Source organism: Eublepharis macularius, chromosome 17, assembly GCF_028583425.1.
Source record: "Eublepharis macularius isolate TG4126 chromosome 17, MPM_Emac_v1.0, whole genome shotgun sequence".
NCBI lineage: Eukaryota > Metazoa > Chordata > Lepidosauria > Squamata > Eublepharidae > Eublepharis > Eublepharis macularius.
This window is the reverse complement of record NC_072806.1, coordinates 27,352,447-27,375,628: the sequence shown is the minus strand read 5'-3', so window position 1 is coordinate 27,375,628 and position 23,182 is coordinate 27,352,447. Positions and strand designations below refer to the sequence as shown.

General features: G+C 50.6%; 1 protein-coding gene across 1 annotated transcript; it reads right to left on the bottom strand.

Moving 5' to 3' along the window:
* Nucleotides 1-461: 461 nt before the first annotated feature.
* LOC129344921 (apoptosis-inducing factor 3-like) lies at nt 462-21,704 on the bottom strand. Its single transcript, XM_055001836.1, has 19 exons — nt 21,581-21,704; nt 20,031-20,100; nt 14,040-14,221; nt 13,373-13,482; nt 13,060-13,104; nt 12,196-12,277; nt 11,982-12,094; nt 11,667-11,753; nt 9,533-9,624; nt 8,901-9,031; nt 8,537-8,652; nt 5,277-5,348; nt 4,992-5,055; nt 3,649-3,725; nt 3,435-3,552; nt 1,851-1,949; nt 966-1,041; nt 719-823; nt 462-585 (listed from the first exon to the last, which is right to left on the bottom strand). The coding sequence occupies exons 1-19, from the start codon at nt 21,702-21,704 to the stop codon at nt 462-464; spliced, it is 1,887 nt and encodes a 628-aa protein (XP_054857811.1).
* Between the last annotated feature and the right edge of the window lie 1,478 nt (nt 21,705-23,182).

Genomic DNA, 23,182 nt, shown 5'->3' with positions numbered 1-23,182 from the left:
AGACAACATCAGGTTTGTCCTATCATCTTTCCAGACCAATACATGGACACATGAAGCAGCCTTATACTGCACCAGACCATCAATCCATCAAGGTCAGTATTGTCTACTCAGACTGGCAGCAGGTCTCCTGGGTCTCAGGTGGAGGTATTTCACATCGGCTACTTCCAGTCCTTTCAACTGGACATGCAGGGGATTGAACCTGGGACCTTCTGCATGCCAAGCAGATGCTTTACCACTGAGCCATGGCCCCTCCCCTAGTTATGTGAAACAGGATGCTCAACTAGATGGACCATTGGCTTGATCTAGCAGGGCTCTTGTGATGATGTTTTGAGTCAGATCCTCCAGTGGAGCTGCTGCTTACCGTGGACTGTGTGCCTTGGGGATTCCTTCTCTCTGATTGCTGCTTCCAGAAAATGATGGCCAAGTCCCAGCAGGATTTATTACTTTATTAATTTAATAATTTATTGCAGCTTAACAGAAGCTGCAGCCGGCTCTGTCTTCGCCTGTGGCTCTGTCTCTGCCTGTGGCTCTGTCTCCGCCTGTGATTCCTGCTCAGGGTTTCTAACTTTACACGCGTCCATCATCCTGAAAGGAGACCAATTGGGCTCACGCAGAGGTACAGCTACATGTAGAATGTACTCTGCCAGATGCTTCTAGCACAAGTATTTGCAGGGTTGGGGGGGGGGGAGATGACTGTCAGTGCCAGCTGGTTACTTACTCTGCTTCTTGCTTGGATATTTTTCTCCCTGAATAGAGGACCTCTGCCACCATAACCACCACCGGGTCAAAATTCAGGCTAGCCACTGCAGTCACAAAGCCATCCCTGTGCAAGGAGAAGGCCCCCATGAGAGTATCCGCCTGGGAGAGCCTGTCTTTCTGCCCTGTCCCTATCCAGAGACAAGCCAGGTTGCCAGCCGTTTGGCTCTTCTTGCCCAACCATCCCTATAGTGAAATTTGTTGCTCACCGAAAGTAGAAGATGACGAACGTCTCTTCGTCCAAATTGCCCTTGATCACGATGTCCGTGTAGCCTCTCCCGTAGCCTAAGGGACAAAAGCAGGTGGTGGGTCCTGATCTAGCTCTTTGGTTGGGAACTAGTCTGGCCAGGGGGCTGACAGAACAGGAGGGCGTGAGGAACAGAGGCCTTGGCTACTGCCTCCTTTGTGCTCATTGTTGGCCAAGGTAAAAATGGGATATGGAGGTATTGTGCAAGAACAGCAGTCCAGAGCATTTTGGCAGGCTGCTTAGGAGGGGAGCTGTGTCTTGCTGTGACTTACACACCCACCACCCTTCTGCATACCCCACCCTATTCAATCATGCCTGCTATTGTGATGGGACTTCTGTAATCACTCTCCAAGATACAAAGACAGATGGACTCACATTCTAGCTGTATCTGAAGAAGTGAGCTGTGACTCATGGAAGCTCATACCCTACCACAAATTATGTTCGTCTTATAGGTGCTACTGGACTCTTGCTCTTTTCTACTGTGATTTACAGTGGCATTTGTCTCCCTACCCAGCTGTATGACAAGCCTGGCACCGGGGGTCCCCTTTGGAACACAACCCCTGCATCCAACCAGAAGCTGCTTCTTCCTGGATCCCAGCAACCCCCCCCCCCAATTCTTCATGACCAGGTGGTGTAGTGGTTAGAGAGCTGGCGATGATCTGGGAGACCCAGGTTCGAATCTCCACTCTGCCCTGGAAGCTCACTGGGTGACGTTGGCCCAGTCATACATGCTCAGCCCAACCTATCTCACAAGGTGGTTGTGAGGATAAAATGGAAGTAAGTTGTTTTGGGGTCCCCGTGGAGGAGAAAGGCAGGGTATAAGTGAAGGAAAGAGTCAATAAATTACCTGCATATCGGATGACCTTCCCAAGCAACTTGGTCCAGAAAAAAGGTACGGTGTGAAGCTTCTCCTGCCTTTGCAAGATGTTGAGGGCAGCCACACGCCCTGGCAGGGGAAGGAGGACAGCCCAAGGGGCAGAGGTCACATGACAGAAGAGGCGCCTGGGGTCCCATAGGCTGGCCTAGGTAGTAGGACCCCTGTGGTAGCTTGCAGTTGCTGCTCTTAATCTTGTCTACTCAAAGTCGTTTGTATGTTTGGAAAAAAACACAAGCTCACCCCAGAGCAGTAGTTTCCAAAAGTTTGAGGCAGGTCCCACTTCTATACTTTAGCCACCCCAGCACTACCAGTAGGAGTTCAGCTGGTACCCAATGGAGTGGCACCAATCCAGGAGACAAAGGGACTTGGCTGCATCCGTTACCACTAGGAATGAATGGGGGGAGCACTGGATGTAGTACTGCTGCCCCCCCCCCACTCCAGTTCCCACTGCTGGAAGGAGGAGCCCAGATCTTCCTTCCCTGACTCAAGAGTTTAAGCCTCATGGCCTGCATGCGTGTCAAAGTCGCAACACCCTTTTGTCTGACAAGCTGCAGTTTTTGTGTGTGAGTAAAATGCCATCAAGTTGCAGCTGACTTACGGCGACCCCAGCAGGTTTTCAAGGCAAGAAACATTCAGAGGTGGCTTGCCCTTGCCCTCTGCACAGCAATCCTAGATACGACCTCGGTGGCCTCCCATTCAAGTACTAACCAGGGCTGATCCTGCCTAGCTTCCGAGATCTGACAAGATTGGGCTAGCCTGGGCCATCTAGGTCAGGGTGTTTGCCAGCGAGCAAAGATCCCTTCTGCTCCGTTGTGTGCCTTGGTTCAGTCTGTTTGGATCCCACCTTTCCCAAGCAGTTGTGGTGACTCAAATAAATTCTGCTTCCTCCATCTCCCTTTCTTATTCCAAGCACACTGCTGTGTTCTAACCCAGGAGGCCAGCAAAGCCCTTGGCTTGCCACAGCCAGTCTGGGGCACCCTAAATTCTCTGTTGGGTGCTGCTGCGACTTGAACAAGCAACAGAAACACAAACATCCAAAGTGATCCCACAGGTTGGGAGGGAGACGTCAGAAGTTAGGCAGATAATCTTCCTTATCTGTTCTCCTCCACTCTTAGGTGTTACCAGCAGGGCTCATTTCGAGGGGGAACGCACAGGAACACAGTTCTGGCAGTTCCCCAAAGAGGTCACATGTCAGGTGGCCCAGCCCACCTGACTCTCACCCATTTTGGGCCCATTTTCAGCCCCTTTTTGCCATTATGAGCCCAATTTCAGCTCTGAATGGCCAGGATTGGGTCCGAAACAGCCAGGATAGTTGATGTCAGGGTGTGGCATATGCAAATCAGTTATGCTAATGATACTCTTCTGGTGATGTCGAGGGGCATGGCATATGCTAATGAGTTATGCTAGTAAGTTCCTCCAGCTCTTTTTCTATGAAATGACCCCTGGTTACCAGGCAGTCGATGCCCATGTTCTCAGTTTTAAATTTGTGGCAACGAGGGCTAGTAATTTGCTTCTTACAGCCACCCAACCCTGCCCAGAAGAGGGGTTTACTACCGTGTGCTTGGGCAATCTGCCAGTGATGGATGTGTGTGTTCTTCCAGTTAAACAGGGCCACAGGAAATGAGGCTGCATCTCCAGCAGCGAAGACAGCAGGGACGTTTGTCTTCATGAACTGAAGGGGGAGAGAAGAGCCTGGTCAGAGAAGGGGCTAGCTGGGGAGCGGGGGGGGGGGGCTGGCTTCTGTTGTGCAGGATGTGCCTCGACCTACCAGGTCCACAAGAACAGCACCACTCTTGTCCAGCTTGATGGAGCTGCCCTGAAGATAGCTGGTGTTGGGAGCAACCCCTGTGGGGAAGGAGAAGACTGGCGTGAGGAACTGGGCCCAGCTGGCAGGCGGGGAAGCAGGAGTACCCCTGGTGCCAGGTTCTTGCGCACTGATTGCAGTTAGCTATCCTTTATGAAGAAATGTTTACAGGAAGCAGCAGGAGGCTGAGAGTGATAGCTCAGCCTGGCAATAGGCAAAGTGAGGTTTGTCAAGGAGGGTGACATTTGAGTCCTGCTGCAGCCCGCATGCCCCCCCCCCCAGTGCCAAGCCTCCTTTCGGTGGTTACCTATCAGGTCGCAGTATCCCAAATGCTCACTCCTTCCCACCCCTTTTTTTGCTTCTGGGGTGAGGGAAAGCATGTTTGGCCCAGAGATGCTGTGGCAGAGGATGCAGTTATGAGCTGCTAGCAGCAAGTAGAGGCAGAGCAATGGGTATGTCCGGAGAAGGTATCGACTCGCCATCAGGCCCAAGCACTCAGTACTAGGGTTGCCAGCCTCCAGGTAGTGGCTGGAGATCTCCTGGAATTACAACTGGTCTCCAGGCATCAGAGATCAGTTCACCTGGAGAAAATGGCTACTTTGGGGGGTGGACTCTATGAAATTATGCTATGCCAAGGTCCTTTCCCTTCCCAAACCCCACTTTCTCCAGGTTTCTCCAGGTTTCACCCTTCAGATCTCCAGGAATTTCCCAACTTGGAGCTGGCAACCCTACTCAGCACTGTGCAAAAGTTCCTGCTCCTCCTTCCAGGGGACCAGCACCTCTCTAGGGGCCTCCCAACACCTCCCCAGGGGCTTTTCAGCAGTGCCTATTGGCATAAATGGCACCCCCATGTGGCCAGACCTCAGAATGCCAGTGGGAACTCCCCCCCCACCCGCCACGTGTGTGCGCCCCTCTAGCTGAAGCAGCCCTTGGTCATAGGGGTGGTGGTTGCCAATTCCAGGCTGGGAAATTCCTGGAGATGTGGAGGTAGAGCCTGGCAAGGGCAGAGGTCGAGGAGGGGAAGGACCTCATCGGGTATAATGCCGTATCATCCACCCTCTGAAGCTATCATTTCCTCCAAGGGACCTGATCTTTGTAGTCTGAAGATAAGTTGTAATCCTGGGAGATCTCTAGGCCCCATCTGGAGGGTGGCAACCCTACTCCTGACCCCACCCCCCCTTCAAAAAATTACGATATAAGCTCCTCCTCCACTTGTAGAGTTGGCTTAAAGTAGAAGCCTAATGGGCTTGGATTTTGCCTGTTCCCTACAGATCCTTTGAATCCCCGAACCCATCACCGCCTCTTACCTATTCCTACCACCACGACGTCAGCTTGGATCTTGCGCCCACTGGCTAAGAGGACATGGGTGACCTGGAGATAGGAAGAAACACAGTTGAAACTGCGGGGTTGCTGCTGCTTGCCCTCCTCCGACCCCACGCTTTCTTACGAGGCATCACTCCACTGTAGGCTTGCCTGGCTAGCTCCACCCTTACAGGTGGTACCTCCAGGTTGTGTTTCCTAGCCCACAGGCACGCTTCTTTGTCCTGTTCATGGCCAGGCAATGAACAGGCTGAGGTGAGAGCCTCACAGACCTTCCCATGTTCCCCTTGCAGTTCGGTGACGTCTGCCTTCATATCGAACAGGACTCCTTGCTCATGGAGCATCTGGGTGGAGAAGGAGGGTGGTGGGCGTTACACAAATCCTCTGTCCTCTATGTCGAACAAATGTTGGAAATGTGAGCGACATGAAGGAACATTTTATCATCTTTGGTGGACATGCCCTAAAGCTAAAAAATTTTGGTCATAAATTCATATGATAATACAAAAACTGTTGAAGATCAATATACAATTTAAACCAGAAGCATTTTTGTTGGGATTAACGGATAAATAGTTGGAAAATCAACATGGTATTTTATTTCTATATATTACCAGGGCAGCTAGGCTTTTATATGCACAAACGTGGAACAGTACAGTATTCCCTTCAATTGAGGACTGGATTATGAAAATGATGGAGATAGCGGAGATGGCTAAACTTACAGCTCTGATCAGAGATAAAACATTGTCTATTTTCATGGTTAACCAGAAACCCCTTATTGACTTTCTGCGTGAGACAAGGGAAAAAGAACTGATGTTTTGTGGCTTTGATTTTTAAGAAGATAAATTTGGGAAAAATAAATAGGAGGCCATATTGGAAAATGTAAATTTTGGCGATATCAAATCTAAAAGTATAATGTTTGTTAAAATATGATAGGTGTTGTAGAGAAAAATGAAAAATGAAACATGTATTGTCGAAGGCTTTCATGGCCAGAGAACAATGGTTGTTGTGGATTTTCCAGGCTGTATCGCCATGGTCTTGGCATTGTAGTTCCTGACGTTTCGCCAGCAGCTGTGACTGGCATATTGCCGTGGTCTTGGCATTGTAGTTTGACACTGAGAGATCTCTGTCTTTCTGTGCTACACCTCTGAAGATGCCAGTCACAGCTGCTGGAGAAATGTCAGGAACTACAGCCCGGAAAATCCACAACAACCAAACATGTATTATTGTTCTTTGTTATTTCTAATCTTTGTCTTTCTTTTTTTGTATTCTTTTTTCTTTACTTTTTGCTTTTATTTCTTTACCCTTTTTACTGGGCTCTTAATCTTAGTAATAAAATAAAAATTTCTCACGAAAACTAAACAAAACAAATCCTCTGTCCTCGAGACCTGGTTCTGTTAAGGCACCTTAGCCTAAACTATGTAGCAGGTGTACAAGCATGTGGAGTCTAGGGCCACCTCTTCTCTTGAAGCAGCCAGATCTGGGTGCTCAGGATGGCTTTGGGTAACTTCGTGCTTTCTGGCAGGCGAGGAAGGGACTGCAGGGTCCCTAAGAGAGAGAATTCTGGAGCCATTGGGGATGACTACAGCAATGTCCTAGGAAAGGACAGTGTGTCATGGGCTGGTCCAGTAGCATGGTCAGAGTCCATTCCAGAGTCCAAATAGCAAGGTCAGGCCATCCAAAGATCGGTTATCAGCAAGGTTCAAGGGCTAAGCAAAGGCAGAGTGAAAGCACAGTCCAAAGGTCACAAGTGCAAGGCACGGTTCAATGGTGTGGTCACAGCACTAGTAGGATTCTGCCACATTCCTTCCACACCTCCTGGGTCTTCTGTGGCTGGGTTTTATAGTGAGGCTGGGCTTGCAGCCAGCTGTTTGGGCGCTACCCTGTGGTCACTCTTCATCACTCTCCACAAGCAGCTGGAGTCTGGTCAGGAGGGGTGCACTTTGCCACCTTTCCTGCAGTTCCACACGTTTCCTTTGTCTGTGGCACTCTCTGGGTGAAGCTGGGGGGGCGGGGTTGGACATCCTTGACTGCGCTTCCCCAGTGGCGTTGGGGCTAGAGGGTGTCAGTGCTTCTGGTTCAGCTGCTGGTTGTGGATGCTGATCAGACAGCAGCGGTTCTTCCTGATCCCTGTGCTCTGCTGAGTCAGGGCTGGCTACACGAGGCTCCTCTCCTCCTGAGGAGTCCTCACGATCACTGAGCCCCACGACACAGTGGCTTCTTCCTAGCCTCTTCAAAGGCAGTCTAATGCATCCCTTGGATGCAGCAGGGCCACTGAGAGGCCAGCAGATCATCAAAAGAAAATGGTTGCAGGTAGTTCACAGAAGCCAAATCATGTGCAGCAGGGAAATACAAACCCCTGTCCCCCAAACTCCACAGCTGAAACTTTGCTTTACTTTATTTGATATTTAGCCAGCCCTCCCAGCAAGCGGGCTCAGGACGAGGTACAACATTCATAAAATACATAATTATATAAAAACAATTAAAATCATATCATAAAATCATAACTCAGGTGGCCTATTGCACATTCCTGCCCTCAAATACAAAGAGGGAGACACCCGGATGGACAGGATGTCATTGGATAGGAGAAGGCGACGGGAGGCTCAACAATGGTCCTAATACTGGACTCAACCATATGCCTGGTGGAACAGCTCCGTCTTGCAGGCCCGCCGAAATGATACCAGATCTTGGCGAGCCCAAGTGTCTTCAGACAGAGAATTCCACCAGGTTGGGGCCAGGACCAAAATAGCCCTGGCCCTGGTTGAGGCCAAACGAGCCTCCCTGGGGCCAGGGATCACCAGCAAGTTCGTATCTGCTGAACGAAGCGCTCTCCGGGGTACATACCAAACCAATGTTTGCTCATATTTTGAAGTTTTTGGATTTCATTTCAGATGCTAACTTCTTGCGTAGAATTGCCCGTCCTTCCCCAAAATGCGTACCTTAAACTGTGGGCATCTCTTAATAATTTGGAATTTTGGCTTACAACAAGTAAGTGTCAGGTTCAGTGTGTATATGAGCTGTACTGACTCCATTTTCTAATGCTTCTAGTGTTTAAGTGCTTTCCCCACAGGTGCACCAGTTCCTAAGCAGACCTCTCACCAAAAGAGATTGTTTTGTCTAACAACGTTCCACCCAAGATCGGCCTTGAGAGAGTCCCGCTTCCCATGTCTGAAAGATGATGTTTTGAGAACTGTGGGGGGAGGCTGGTTCAGCTGGGAACTGTTACTTTGTACCTCATGCTTTGCCCTTCATTGGTAACAATGCTCTTGTACCATCCTGAATCTCCTATTCAGGACAGTGGACCATAATGAACCATTTCTGCAGTAAAGTTTCCTTATTCAAACAATGGACTCTTGTTTGCTTATAAAGGAGAACCTGTAAGGACATTATCTAGCCACAGTCTGACAGTAGGAAACCCCAAAGCGTTAAACACCGCTGCTTTATATATATAACCACTGAGCCTAGAGAACCTTTGGCGTAGGCACTGCTAGGGGTTGTGAATTGCACCCTTTTGCCTTCACCCAGCCTGGCTCCCTACCTTCATGGCAAGGCTGCCAACCTCAGGCCCCAGTGCGTCTTGGTATGGATATTCCATCTTCTCTATCACATGAACGCCAGTGGCTACAGTCGACAGGGTGGCAGCCACCTCCATGCCTGCAAGCAGAGGACAAAGATGCTCCCGTGGTGATGCTGATATTCCTTACCCCTCCCACCACAAGAAGCAGGGCCAGAAAGGCTAGGAGTTAGATGAGTGGGGAGAGACTTTCTGCTGCCTGCTTGCCAGCCCCATGTGGCCAAGGGAGGCTGGAGCGAGGTGGAATTCCAGCCAAGGCTTCCCCTGGGGGGGAACTCTCGTGAGTACCAACAGCCCCCTTCTCCCTCCCCACCAGAAGGTTTCATACCAATGAACGAGGCACCTATTACTGCAACCCTCTTGCCAGTTGACAATTGCAGGATCCTGTTGGCGTCTTCTGGGGTCTGGAGGTAGCACACATTCCGCAGGTTGGTGCCTGGGACCTTGAGACGCTTGGGGCTGACAAAGGAGGACTTGGCTGGCATCAGCATGCGTGGAGAGGGGAGGGGCAAGTCCAGCCAGTATTATGGGGCTGTCTTCTGCCTATGACTAGAGCCAGACCCCTCCCAGGTTGCCAGCGGTGCAGTCCACGTGGCTTCTTCACCACTGGTGTTTCCTGGGGCATATGAGTGGGGGCGGGGGATCTGAAGCTAACAGGCCCTTGCCCTGGTCTGTTGCATGGGAAAAGGGAGGCGGAGTGGGGCCCAGCCCAGACCCAGGCCCTTCCTTCTGTACTGGCTGCCCATCCGCTGGTTCCCTTTGGCCAAAGCAGTGCCTAGTCCTATAGCAGGGTGGCTGAGGGAGGAATGAATGCCAGTGCTGGTAGCAGCAGTGCTGCTAGGCTGAGAGCCCCATGGCACAACCAGTCTTTTGGCAGGGATAGAGAGGGCCATGTTGGACCACCTTTGCTCACTGAACGGATCCTTCCAATTCAGGGTAGGAAGGAGAAGTGTCACTTACTCGCTGCCTGTAGCAATGAGCAGGTAGTCATAGGCCTGGTGGGTCCCGTCACGGAAATACACCTTCTTGTTGGACGTGTCCACAGAAACCACCTGCAGCCAGACACCCCCCACAAAGAGAAAGGGAGGAAATGGCAGGGCTCGTAGCATGGCTACATGGGCCCTTTGTTTCTAGCCTGCCTTTTGACCTATGTTCTGAAAGGTTAGGCGAGAGCTCAGGTGTTGGCTGTCTCAGATCAGGGCCAGGGCCCATGTAGTCTAGTATATTTTGGCATGGGGGCCAAAGTGTCTCCTTGCTTTGGTATTTTTCCCTGCAACTGGTGTTCCAAGGAACACATGGAGATTCCATCTAGCCATCATGGCTAATACCCTTTTATGGACCACTCCTCCACGAGCCCATCTAATCCTTTTTAAAAAAAAGCCATTTAAGCTAGTTGCCATCATTTATTTGTTCGTTTGTTTCTATGCTGCCTCTCTAGGGAATCTTACAAAATAAAACATCATAAAAGCATAAAACATCATAAAAAGTATTAAAATGAGGATTCCAAACACAGCAGCGCATGAAACAGCATAAAACACAGAGCAGCCAAAATAGGTCTGTAACGATTTCTCAGGCTAAACACAGATTATCAAACTACCTTTTGAAAAATCAGCCTCTTAAATAAAAGCCTGAGCAAACAAAACTTGCTGGCCTGGCACCTAAAATTTAGTAGTTTGGGTAGTGGTGGGCCTCAAGGGGAAGGGCAATCCACAGGTGAGATGCCATCATTGTTCCAATTGTCTGTTGAGCCACATCATCGCTCTAAGTCTTCAGTAAACCAAGGAGCATTTCAGACTTGGCCAGAGGGACGACGGCACTCAGGAGCGATTGTGTCCACAGCCCGGGCCATCTCCACTTCCCAAAGATTAACCAAGGCTGTGTCAGAAGCACCAGCTTTGCTGTCCAGAAAATCTCCAAGAGATTTCAGGAAATCCTTTGGATCCATCAGTCTCCCGGGGCAGACCATCATAACTGGCCTCGTATGCTCAGTGGCATGTATGCCCAGGGCTTTTTTTCAGCTGGAACATGGTGGAATGGAGTTCCGGCACCTCTTGAAAATGGTCACATGGCCGGTGGCCCTGCCCCCTGATCTCCAGACAGAGGGGAGTTTAGAATCTAAACTCCCCTCTGTCTGGAGATCAGGGGGCGGGGCCACCGGCCATGCGACCATTTTCACATAGGGTGATTTAAACTTTAAAAAACTCCCCCCTTATTCCAGCTGATCCAAAGTGACATCATTGCACAGTCCTGGAAGCGTGCGCGCACTTTGCGCGTGTGCATGTGGTACCAGGGGCACCACCTCCCACCAGGAGTTGCTCCCTGTGCTGGCACCCCACTGAGTTCCACCACCTCTTTTCCCAGAAAAAAAGCCCTGCTTACTGCCAACACTTTTTCTCTTCCTAAACAACTTTATTTGGGATTCCTGCAGCCTTTTCAGATGCTGTCTTCCTTTGGAGGGACTGGAAAGAGGCCACAATTCCCTAATATTTCATTAAGGCCTGGTCAGGTTCTTTGCCCTAAGACTGGGGGAGCTCCTTGAGCAGGAGAGGAAATGGCGCATTGTTCATGCTGGTTTCTGGGCCCAGAAATGTGGTCTTCAATGCTGCCACCAAAGGAACAATGATAACTGTTCTAAGCTCTTCCCATTCACCTGGGCTGACTGTGCAACCTGGACAGCTCCAAGGGCTAGAAGTGAATGTACATAAAGTGGCCTTATACTGAGTGAGAACCTTGGCCCATTGAGTTCAATATTGTCCACTCAGACTGGAGGCAGTTCTCCGGGGTCTCCAGCAGAGGTCTTTCACTTCACCTACTGCCAGGATCTTTAGCTGGAGATCGAATCTGGGATCTTTTGCATGCCAAGCAGATGTCCATGACCCCTAACTCTGCTCAGCAGGGCACTGGGTGGTGCACTGCAGCCCTCTCCACCCCATGGAACACCACATTGAAAGAAATCCAGGAAGATGTCAGAGGGCAGCTGGCCTCTGTTGGCTGCCTGTTTTAGAGGGCAGAGGCTGGCACTGGTAGCCCCCAGAGTGACCAAGATCCCCCCCCCCATCTGTCTTCACCATAACCACCTTGCCACAGGGCTCACCTCTTTTTCCTTCCAGATTTCTATGTCGTGAGCATCCAGGAAACTCTGAGGCCGCAGGTAAAGACTCTCTGCCTTGGCTCCCATGTCCTGCAAGTGGCAAAGGAACCCATTTTATGCCTGGAAACAATCAAGGGTCAGAGCTAGGAGGGCAAATCTCCAGAAAGCCTCCCGTTTTTAGCCAATGGGAAGTGCCACTGGCACTGATGAAAGAGCATGCTCAGGAGCGTCCAGCAGAGGAGCGCATGCGCTAATTGCAGCCTCCCCTGCATGCACGGAGCTCCTGCGGCCCCCTGGCCAAAGCCCGCCCTGTGAGACCTTGCTGAGCTTCGTCTTGTCATAGGGCAGGTTATTCTCCTTTGTCACCATGAGGATCCTGCCCGTGAAGCCCTCCTGACGCAGCGTCTCAGCACAGGTCAGTGCCGCCACCCCTGGAAGAGAAACAGCCGGGCGGTGATCCCCACAGTGGCTCCGGCAGGCAGAGGCTAGAACAGCCAGGCAGAGGGGGGCGGCCTTGATATCTGGACCTCACCTGCTCCTAGGAGCAGCACCACCTGCCTTGCGGATGGGCTTCGCTGGCTCATGGGTTTCACCCTGCGGCTGCTTGCAAGTTCCTACGGGGAAGAAAGGAAGGAAAGTACAAAGCCATCCCAAGGCAGGGAAGTTAAGAACATAAGGAAGCAAGAAGAGCTTTGCTGGATCAGAGCAGTGATCCATCTATTCCAGCATCCTTTCTCAGACAGTGGCCAGCCTAGAGGGCCAACAAGAGGGCTTAGAGACCACGTGTTGGAAGAGGAGGACTCAGCACTGTCCCTTTCCTCAGGCTTCAGAGGAGGACAAACCAAAGAGTTAGAAAGACAGAGTGGTCAGGGCATCCTGTTTACTGCTCTCACTATCTCTTTGATATATAGATTATTACTTTCAGGACTTCCTCCTCTTGACATTCTCCTTCTCAGTCTTCTCTTCCTGGCTTTGTTCCAGGCATCATCTCTCTCCTTCTCCTCCCTCCATCTTGGAACCATGGATGTAGGACTTGTCCTGGCATCCATGCCCATCCTTAGACTAGATAGGTAGTTAGGGTCTCTCTCTCCTCCTTTCCTATCAGAGTATGGAGTTCCTATAATAAAGAACTCTTATTTCCCTTTCTAAGTATATACAAGTGTATGCTTTGTTATTTTCTCCCCTGCACACACACCAGCCAGCAGAACCAGCTCACAACCACCTATGATCATGCTTTCACTGCTAAATGATAGACTCTGCTAATGGCCCAAACATGGAATCTTTTAAGTAGGTTTCTGGGGCCAACATACAATTTATTTATCACCAAGGTTTTCCCCTGAAGTTGTCTTGTCATGTTCCTCCCAAGCAAGAAAGCATGTCTTGGAGAGATGCATACCTTCATGCTGGCAGTGACGAACACTTTCCCGTCTTTCACTGTCACCTGCAAAGACCAAACTGTTCAATGGAGAGGATTTCACTGAATAACCCCTCCCATTTTCACTCCCCACCCACTGTGCATTTCTGTAGTTCCTGCTTGCCATGCTCCCAAAGGCAACTCTTCTCCCTTTGGCTTACACACCTACACAGAACCGCTGGCTCCCTGCCAACCTTCATAGTGCCGGACCTCAGACAAGGCACTTCGCCAAGGCACAGCTTCCTCCTGGGGCATGAAATCCCAGATAGGCAAAGAGACAGACCAAGGAGATCACCTGGAAAACTGGAAGACAGTCCAGCGTGGGGTATTCTTCGATGTCACCAGTCTGGGTGCTAAAGCAGGCACCGTGCCAGGGACAGCGCAGCCGGCCACGTTTCAAATAGCCTGAAATTCAGAAGGAAATGCCAGCTAAGGAGGAGGGGGGAGCAGCTGGGCAGAGCCTGAGAAATGGGGATGGTCAAAGGGCCAAAAGCCGCTCCGAATGAGGGAAGATGCTATCTACTCCATCCCTCTTGTCCATGCAAATGGCTGTCAGTTGTACGGGAGGGGTGCCCTCCATAAATCCCTCCTGAAGTTGTAATTCTTCCCCTCTGACATTTGGGAAATGAGTGCCAACAGCAAGTACTGCCAAAGGCCTCGTGGTGGTCCTTGAACCCAACTGGTTCATTCTGCTGGCAGGCCAACCCTCCTCTTCCCCTCCACCCCAAGGCAAGACACTCTCCCAGATCAGCTGTTAGCACTGCAGGGCCCAGTTTGGAACTTGGACTGAGAGCCAAGCTACAAGTGACATCTGACGCAGGTTGGACACTTGTCAGCTTCCCTCAAGTTTTGATGGGAAACGTAGGCGTCCTGGTTTTACAGCTTGGCTCTCCATTACAGCTGCAAGACCAGGACGCCTACATTTCCCATCAGCACTTGAGGGAAACTGACAAGCGTCCAACCGGTGTCAGGCGTCACTTGCGGCTTGGCAGGCCCACTCCCATTTTCCCGCATAGGGCTACCGGCCAGCTTGCCTTTGCAGAGAGGTGCTCCAGCATGGGGACACTTGCTTCCCACGGCACGGATCTGCAACTGCTCCCTCACCAGCAGCACCGTGTGTCCCGCAACCTCCACCTCTCGCATCCTGCAACCAAAAGACAGACGCTGCTATACTGACCACTGCTACCCACAATCAACGTGGGTGCCTCCTCGCTTTCTGAGCAAGATTCAGGCCCAGTGGCACCCTACAGACCCTTAGAGACTACTGGACCCGAATCGTGCTCTTCTAATACAGACCAACACGGCTACCCACCTGAAATTCTCTCCCTTTTGGGGGGAGGATGTTGTAATACCTTCCAGAGTCTTTACAGTTAGCATAGGACCACTTAGGCTTTGAATAAAAGTTCCCGCTATAGAAAGGGGAGTCTTTAGTCTTAATGAAGGAATCTAAGATTGGTTGTTGTGGGTTTTCCGGGCTGTATTGCCGTGGTCTTGGCATTGTAGTTCCTGACGTTTCGCCAGCAGCTGTGGCTGGCATCTTCAGAGGTGTAGCACCAAAAGACCACGGCAATACAGCCCGGAAAACCCACAACAACCATCGTTCTCTGGCCGTGAAAGCCTTCGACAATACATCGAATCTAAGATTGTCTACTGGATGAGCCAGTTTATTGGGGGGACAATTAGCTAGCAACATATACTAAGGTTTTATTGCTCTTTGTGCACTTTCAGTGGTGTGTTGTCAGTTCAGTTTCAGTCTCTAAGTTTCTGTCTCTAAGCTCCTAGTCTAGCCATCAAGATGTAGTTAGTTAGCTATTCTTTGTTTTCTTACCAAATGTACCCCTTTTCCTTGTGTAGTAAAAAGAAGTTTTATAGAGCTAAAACCACAGAAGTCTGTCTACTTATTTCCAATGCACTAGCAAACTCTACTACCTTACTTATCTCTTTAATTTCTCACCCGCCAACAGGATGTCATGCATGTGTCTTTTGGATAAGTTGATGGAGAGATATCCTGGAGTGGTTTAGTCCTGCCACTCACTCCGGGGGGGGGGGGCTCATGTAAATCTGAGGGGGTTAGTTCTTCCTAGTGAGGAGCACACCCCCCATTTGAAATCAGCAGAGACAGGCAACTTATTTTTTAACTGTAAAAGTTCCTAGCAAAGCCGTAGTTCACCATCCTATTTAAAAGCTTGCTAGAAAAACGAGAAATGTTTAGGGACGAAGCGTATCACTAAGAAGTGTCCGGGGTCTGAGCCCCATCCCCCAGACTTGACAAGAGGGAACAGCAGGGGACAAAAGGGTGGCAGCAACCCCACCCCCCAAGCCGGCAACCAGGGCCAGAACCTACCTACTCCAGGGAGAAGGGGTAAAAGGCCAGAACCTCAGAGGGGTGGAGGGGGCAAGGAGAGACCAGCCAGTCCCACCTTCCAGGGGGAAGAGAGGGGGCTAAGCAGGCCAGAGGGAAAGGGCCACAGCAGGGGGAATGTGGGACCAGCAGCAGCAGCAGCCCAAGCAGAGCCCTTACCTGGCAGGGAGAGGAAGCAGCCTCTACAGCCCAGAGCCACACCATGGCTAGCAGACAGCAGCCTGGCTCAGGATTTGCTAGAAGCCAAGCCTCTCCAGGGGGGGCTGCCACAGGCATTCTGGGGGAGGAGATGGGTAGCCCTGCCCAGCATTGCTGAGCAGGCAGCGCAGAAGCTGGCTAAGGCAGCACCTCATGAGCAAGGCCAGGCAAGCCCAATAGCACGGAGGCTGGCTGGGGCAGCTCCTCGTGAGCAAGGCCAGGCAAGCCCAATAGCACGGAGGCCGGCTGGGGCAGCTCCTCGGGAGCAAGGCCAGGCAAGCTCAATAGCACAGAGGCTGGCTGGGGCAGCTCCTCGTGAGCAAGGCCAAGGAGCCCTCAGCTGGGGATGGCTTGCACTCAACCCCACCCTACCAGCAAGGCAAAGGAGCCCAGGAGGGATTAGTGGTTGGAGGGAAACACCTGGAGGAACGCAAGCTGGGCCCGGTCAGGAGAAGGAACAAGCCTGGAAGGAGGGCGGGGCGGAGAGAGGAAACCCTATAAAGGGTGGCTGGGAAGAGCTCTGGGGTGGTGGGTTTGAGTGGGAGTGATGGAGCGGAGTTGGAGTGGAGAGAAGCCAAGGAAAAGGCAAGAAGGAGAGTGGAGGCTTGAAGGAGAGGCCTGGGAGGAAGAGATGGTGGAAGATGTAGGGGGTAAGCAGGCCAGGTTGAGCAGGCCAGCGAGTGGATTGAGAGGGAGTCAGGGTGAGGTATACCGCCCCTCCTTCCACAGAGCAGGGTCCTGCAGAATCCCTGGCCCCCCCTGTGATGTCAGGAGCTGACCGCCCAGTGCCACGCCCAGCGGCAGCCGCGGCAAGCCCTGACAAGAAGAATAAAATTGCAGGAACTGGACTGGCCACTCTTATTTTCTCCCCATGGACAGTGAGGAGCCCTGATTCCAGATGGTTCGGGATATCCTTCCTTGACCACTGAGAAGGTACAGCAAGTCCAGTGTCCTGTTCACCCTTGGCTGGCTATGTAACAGCAGCACACAACCGTGTCAATCTATAATTCACCTTGGATCTGGTATCTTTCAAATACAACCTCAAAGGGAGCCCCACAAAGGAAGAGGCAGATGCCGTGCCGGACAGTTTGCAACCCTCTTCCAGAAGACATCAAAAGCTGCTTAGGTTGCTGCCTCTCCAGTCAACCCAAGTGCCAGGCAGCCTTATAACCAAGCAAATGCAGGACTCAACCTATCAGTTTATGATGGCTTTTGGTAATCCCCCCTTTTGGGGGGAGAAATGGTAATCTGAGCATCTGATTTGTTGGAGGCAGCTGCCCTTTTAACATGGATTCTTAATGCCCTGTGGAGAACAAATGAGAGTTTACAGTTTACTGCTCAGTCTCCAGCTGGGAGTGATTGTTATCAAGGTAGTGGCAGAATCTATGAAGACTTGGTAGCCTCATGAACAAGATGAGGAAATTGTGGCCCCTTGGCCAGTGTGGGTCCAGTAGGATCGCATCCAGGGGTCATTTCGTAGAAAAAGAGCTGGAGGAACTCATTAGCATAACTCATTAGCATATGCCACACCCCTTGCCATCACCAGAAGTGTGCTATTAGCATAACTGATTTGCATATGCCACACACCCCTGACATCACCTATCCTGGCTGTTTTGGACCCAATCTTAGCCATTCAGGGCCGAAATGGGCCCAAAATGGCAAAAAGGGGCTGAAGAGGGCCAAAAAGGGGCCCAAAATGGTCAGGATTGGGCTGCTGCTGAGTGGGAGAGTGATCCACCACCCATCAGAGACCCGATCTGGGCTGTTTCAGCCCCAATCCAGGCCGAAACAGGCCCCAAATGGCTGAGAGTCAGGTGGGCGGGACCACCTGACATGTGACCTCTTGGGGGACCTCTGTCACTACTGTTGTCTCTTTCCAAAGTACTGGGGAGAAGAGCATTTGAAGGAAGGGGCTGGGTTCCCATGCAACCAGAAATGCGCTCACCTTAGCAGAATTTTACCCTGCCATACAAACAGGAGGATGCAAAGCCAAAAGAAATATGATTTTGTTACCATTTCCCTGTTATCTTTCAGAAGCAGTTAAAGCATAGAGGGGAATATAAAATAAATAAATATTCTGCACATGCTTAGAGGCACTTCACATGCTCCCTGTAAGAGGGGAAGGCTCTTGACAGGCTCCAACCCCTTCCAGCATTTCACCATTGAAAATTAACCCCTTTTCTCCTGCCAGAGACTGCTAGCCAAGCCATGATCCCCTCCATGCATTTCTGAAAGCTCCGCTAGCTATTTGCTGTATTGTTTTACTCTATCACAAAGGGGGAGAAACCTTCTATGGAGACTAGAAGAAGATATCCAAATAATTCGTACAATATTTATATCAAAAAATGCCAGTGCTCCTAGAGCAATTTACAAAGTGCATGTAAGTTACAGTAATTAGGTTACTTAATATATCACAACATTCAAGAATCCTATCTGATCTTCCTGGCTGTTTATCTCTTTAACAGGGTAGTCAGACTGGTTCTTTGTTGTTTGACCTGGGCCGATTCCAGACGACTAACCTTAAGTCGCCTCATGCCGCCCTCTTCCGGATCGCGACGGGGAAAATGCGAAATATCGCGTTTCCTCGCGCGAGTTTTGCGCGTCGTCGCGCAAAACTCGCGCGAGGAAACGCGATATTTCGCATTTTCCCCGTCGCGATCCGGAAGAGGGCGGCATGAGGCGACTTAAGGTTAGTCGTCTGGAATCGGCCCTGATGCAAGGTAAGTAATGATGCAGTCCAAATGAATAAATCTATATTGTTACTCTTTTGCAGAAATGAAGACACGACAATGAAATTTCCTCATGTGGAAAGTAATCCAGACGGAAGAGTTGGCAACGGGCTTGCTAGCTAATTGACCTACCCGTTTCAGGGATCTTCATCATCAGGCAATAATACTGTTCTCTTTCATTCATACAAAAATTTATCCACCCCATTGGTAGAAATCTGCTGGTCTGAAGGTTCCAGATAAAAGCACTTGCACTTTTTGATGTAAATATTGTATGAATTATTTGGATATTCTTCTTCTAGTCTCCATAGGAGGTTTCTCCCCTTTGGTGATAGTGTTGCTTTATGGAGACTCCCTTCTCAGCATTCCGTATTGCTTTACTCTGCAAGGGCCAGTTCTTCACAAGTTTTGAAGCAAAAACGTAATTTATTTGGCTATGCGCTATCACATGAAACCACCTTACAGTGAATTAGACCATTGGCCCATTAGCTCTCCACAGTCTCAGGCAGAGATTGTTGGCTTTTTTTCTGGGAAAAGACATGGTGGAACTCAGTGGTGGAACTCAGGACCGCACAATGACATCACTTTGGGTCAGCTGGAACAAGGGGGGAGTTTTTAAAAGTTTAAATCACCCTCAGTGAAAATGGTCACATGGCCGGTGGCCCCGCTCCCTGATCTCTAGACAGACAGGAGTTTAGATTGCCCTCCGTGCCGCTGGAGCGGCACGCTGGAGCAGCACGGAGGGCAATCTAAACTCCCCTCTGTCAGGAGATCAGGGGGCGGGGCCACTGGCCATGTGACCATTTTCAAGAGGTGCCGGAACTCTGTTCCACCACGTTCCAGCTGAAAAAAAGCCCTGGTTGGCATCACCTATTACCTGATTCTTTTCATTGGAGATGCCGAGCATTGAACCTGGGGTCTGCTGCATGCCAACATTGCTCTACCACTGAGTGACAGCCCCTCCCCACAAATCAACAACTACTGTGTGTGAAAATGGCAGGGTTAGTGTTCAAGACCACAGATAGAATGAATCCATTCCATACACATCCCCACTTTGAAATGGAACTTTTTATAAGCCCTGGGCAGAGAAATGGACTCTGAAGAAAGTCAACTCCAGTGGCATGTGTTAAAGACCTCTGTCAAGAAGGTATCTACCAAAAAATGGACACAGCAATTTACCAGGGACAAGGAATCCCCCCTCCCCCCAACCTGGATAATCTCTAACAAAGGAATCCTCTGGCTAGAGCACCAGAAAATCAGAAGTTCCTCAGAAGATGATGCCCTGCTCAAACTGCAAGACGCTGTGCCTTTTGATCCTTTCCCAAGTCACCTGAGGATTGCCCTGTGTAGCGGCAGGATTCTAATCTGGAGAGCTAGGTTTGATTCCCCACTCCTCTGCTTGAAGCCATCTGGGTGACCTTGGGTCAGTCACAGCTCTCTCAGAGCTCTCTCAGCCCCACCCACCTCACAGGGTGATTGTCACGAGGATGATAATAACATTGTAAACTGCTCTGAGTGGGCATTCAGTTGTCCTGAAGGGCGGTACATAAATTAAATGTTATGTTAATGTTATATCTTGGCAGGCACTTCTCTAAAGGGGCCACATGCAGCCAGATAAGCCAGAAAGGACACTCCTTCCAAGATTCTGTGCCCCACCCAATACTCACTCTCCATCATGCATCTCCTCCTCCAAGCAAACTTGCTGAGTAACGCAGGTGTCTCCTTTCTCCATATTTCCTGAGGCCCAGAAAAGAAGAATAGAAGAGGTCAGGTAGAAATTGTAAGGGTGACTTTCCCTCTCTGTCTCTGTCTCTGTCTCTGTGTCTGTGTCTGTGTCTGTCTCTGTCTCTCTCTATCGTCCGCCCTTCTCACTGAGACTCAAGGCAGATTACAAAGTATGAGATTTGTACAATCAGCATCAAGTACATTTTCATACAGTGTCAACGACATCTCCATAAACAATGCCATAGGGTAAATAGATACAAGTTTACAAAGTCATAGCATTAGCAAGAATCCAATACATAGTAGAAGAATTGCTGAAACAGAACATAATCAATTTTAGGACTGACGTTAGACAATATGAAGCATGGTAGTACATAGGAGTACATATTTTAAACAGCAGATAATATGGAAAGCAACATGGTGAAGTCTATAGTCCCTAACTCATTGGTGAAGCATCTGAGACCCCCTCCCTACAATACAGCCCTCCCATTTGAGTAAAAAGCCTTTTTGAATCATTCAGTTTTGCATCATTTGCAGAAAGCCAGGAGAGTGGGAGCTGTCCTGACCGCCTCATGCAGGCCGTTCCACAGAGTAGGGGCCACCACAGAGAAAGCCCCTGTATGGGCAGCCGTTGATTTCACCCATGAGCCGCCTGGCACCTGCAGGAGACCCTGTTCAGATGAGCAAAGCTGTTGTGGGGGAACATAGGGAGGGAGACAGTCCCATAGGTATGCTGGACCGAGCCCGTGAAGAGCTTTGAATGTTATAACCAATACCTTGAAGTGAGCATGGTAACTGAGGTAGTCAACGGAGTGACTGTAGGATGGGAGTGATCTTCATGCTCCTGCTCACTCCTGATAACAGTTGAGATGCAGCATTTTGCACCAATTGGAGTATCCTAGTCCACTTAGATGGGAGACCTGAGTGTAGCGCATTACAATAGTCAACTCTTGATGTTACCGTAGCATGGATCCATGGCTCTTGAGGGCCATTATCTATGGGTGCCAAGGTCAAATGGAAGGGAGGCACAGAAGAAGCCATTTCTGGCAATTCCCTTGGCCCCCTGCAGCAAAAAGCCTGGGGGAGGCTTTGTGCCAGAGGGAGGGAAAACTTTTACCTGCCCTGCCTGTTTGCTTCCTGCCCCAAGTGACTGCCCTGTCCTGAAAGCAAAAGTACCAGGTGATGGGAAGGAAGAAGAGCAGGTGAGATTCCCAGCATGGGGGATTGAGTGGCCGCTGCAGGGACTGTGGTGGGGTGGGGAGAGATGTGGAAGCACCTTTTCTCCATCACGCTCTCTCAACCCAGGCTATCTCAGAGGGTTGTCATAAGTATATAAAGGGGGAGAGCCCATTTGTGCCGCCCTGGCAAAGGGTGAAAGAAACATCGCCAAAATTTGCCAAGGCAAAGGCAGCCAAGAAAGGAAGTCCTTTGCATAGCATGCAGGGAAGGGAGCATCCACAGCCAGTCTTCTTAGCTGCGGAGACCAATTACTCACTTCGAAGGAGCTCCTCTTTCCCTGGAACGACTCCCCTTTGAGCCTCTCTCCTGGAACAGAAGAAGGTGTGAAGTAAGACAGCTGCCTGCAACTGGGAACCAGTTTGTCCCTCCACCTCCTGCATCTGGCCGGGCTCCAGCCCCACCTCCAAGCCTGCACTGCTCTCCAGGCGGGTAGTTCATATCCCAGCAACCAGCCCCGTGTCCCTCCCCTGGGGAACAGCCATGGAGGAATGAGCTGGCCTTGCTCTTCTGGGTGCAGGAGGGTGCGAAATCGGCAACACTGAGGCATAATTGGTACCTAGGGATGGGTGTGGTGGGAGATCTTGCGACTTCACCACGCACAAGTCAGGAAGAAGAGCAAGAACACAATCTTGAGACTGAGCAGGAGAGATCACAGTGAAGATGGTGCCGCCAGAAATGGGAGTTTTCATGCATGGGGACCTGGCTTCTGTTTTTCCTCCATAAATCCCTGTGCAGCCTTGCTGAGGCCTTTGGGTGGGAACCCAAGGTGCCCTCTTTGGCACATAGTGTAGCAGGGCTCTGGGGCGGCTGAGATATTCCTTCCTCCAGCAGGGCTTGGGTGCTCTGTGGATGCCACAGCAGGCAGCCTTCAGCCAGGGCTGCCTCCAGAGCTGGGGGAGGGGTTCCCTCTGGTGCAGGCTGTGCTGTTTTTTGGGAGGGGCACATCTCACAGTCACTTCTCATGTCTACAAACAGAGTTCCTGCTCTTGCCTACCTCATTGGTTGCTGAGCTGCTGCTGCGCCGTCAGTCTATGGGCAAGTTCAGGGACTGACTGAGGCACTCACGCTGCCTGTGACCTGGCAAGTGGTGCAGCTCTAAGGACTTGGCAGGGCTCCTGCATTCGAGTCCTGAGTCCCAGCAGGATGCTCCAAAGGTCAACTTGGCCACTTAGCAGATGCATCAGCCTCTATCCAATGTGAGTTCCATCTCTCCTGTCTTCTTTTTCCTACTGCTAAGTCCCTTCCCACTGACCAGTTCACCAGCAGCATGATGTGGAGAACAGCTAGTTTGATGGGGTTGTAACAAGCAGGAACTAGCAATCGCCCACACCAGGACAGCCTGGCTGGTGCCTGGAAAAAACAGGGAGTCCTTCCTGCCTCGCCTGCCTTCCACAATGAATAACTTCCCAGCCTTTTCACTGGACCTGATATTCTCATGTACTACAGCAGCATGTGGGATTCTCCTGGGCTAGAGCTCTATGTGGGCATCTAGATGGTACTGCTCTCTGGATACAATACCTTAGAGAGCCTGTGTGGTGTAGTGGTAACAGCAGCAGACTGTGTGTATGTGTTATGTGCCATCAAGTCACCTCTGACCTAGGGCGATCCTATGAATGAGAGACCTTCAAAATGTCCTCTCATTAACAGACATGCTCAGATCCTGCAAACGGGAGGATGTGGCCATCTCGTTTTAGGTCTTCCTCTTTTCCTACTGCCTTCCACTTTCCCTAGCATTATTGATTTTTCCAGAGAATCTTGTCTTCTCGTGATGTGTACGATAGCCTCAGTTTTGTCATTTTCACTTCTAGGGAGAATTCAGGCTTGATTCGATCTAGTACCCACTTATTTGTCTTCTAGG

Coding starts and splice junctions, on each gene's coding strand:
- LOC129344921 (XM_055001836.1), bottom strand. CDS start 21,704: ATGCAGGAGGTGGAGGGACAAACTGGTTCCCAGTTGCAGGCAGCTGTC. Junction 12,095..12,195: donor GGTGCTGCTCCTAGGAGCAG/GTGAGGTCCAGA, acceptor TTTCTCTTCCAG/GGGTGGCGGCACTGACCTGT. Junction 3,553..3,648: donor GTGCTGTTCTTGTGGACCTG/GTAGGTCGAGGC, acceptor CTCCCCCTTCAG/TTCATGAAGACAAACGTCCC.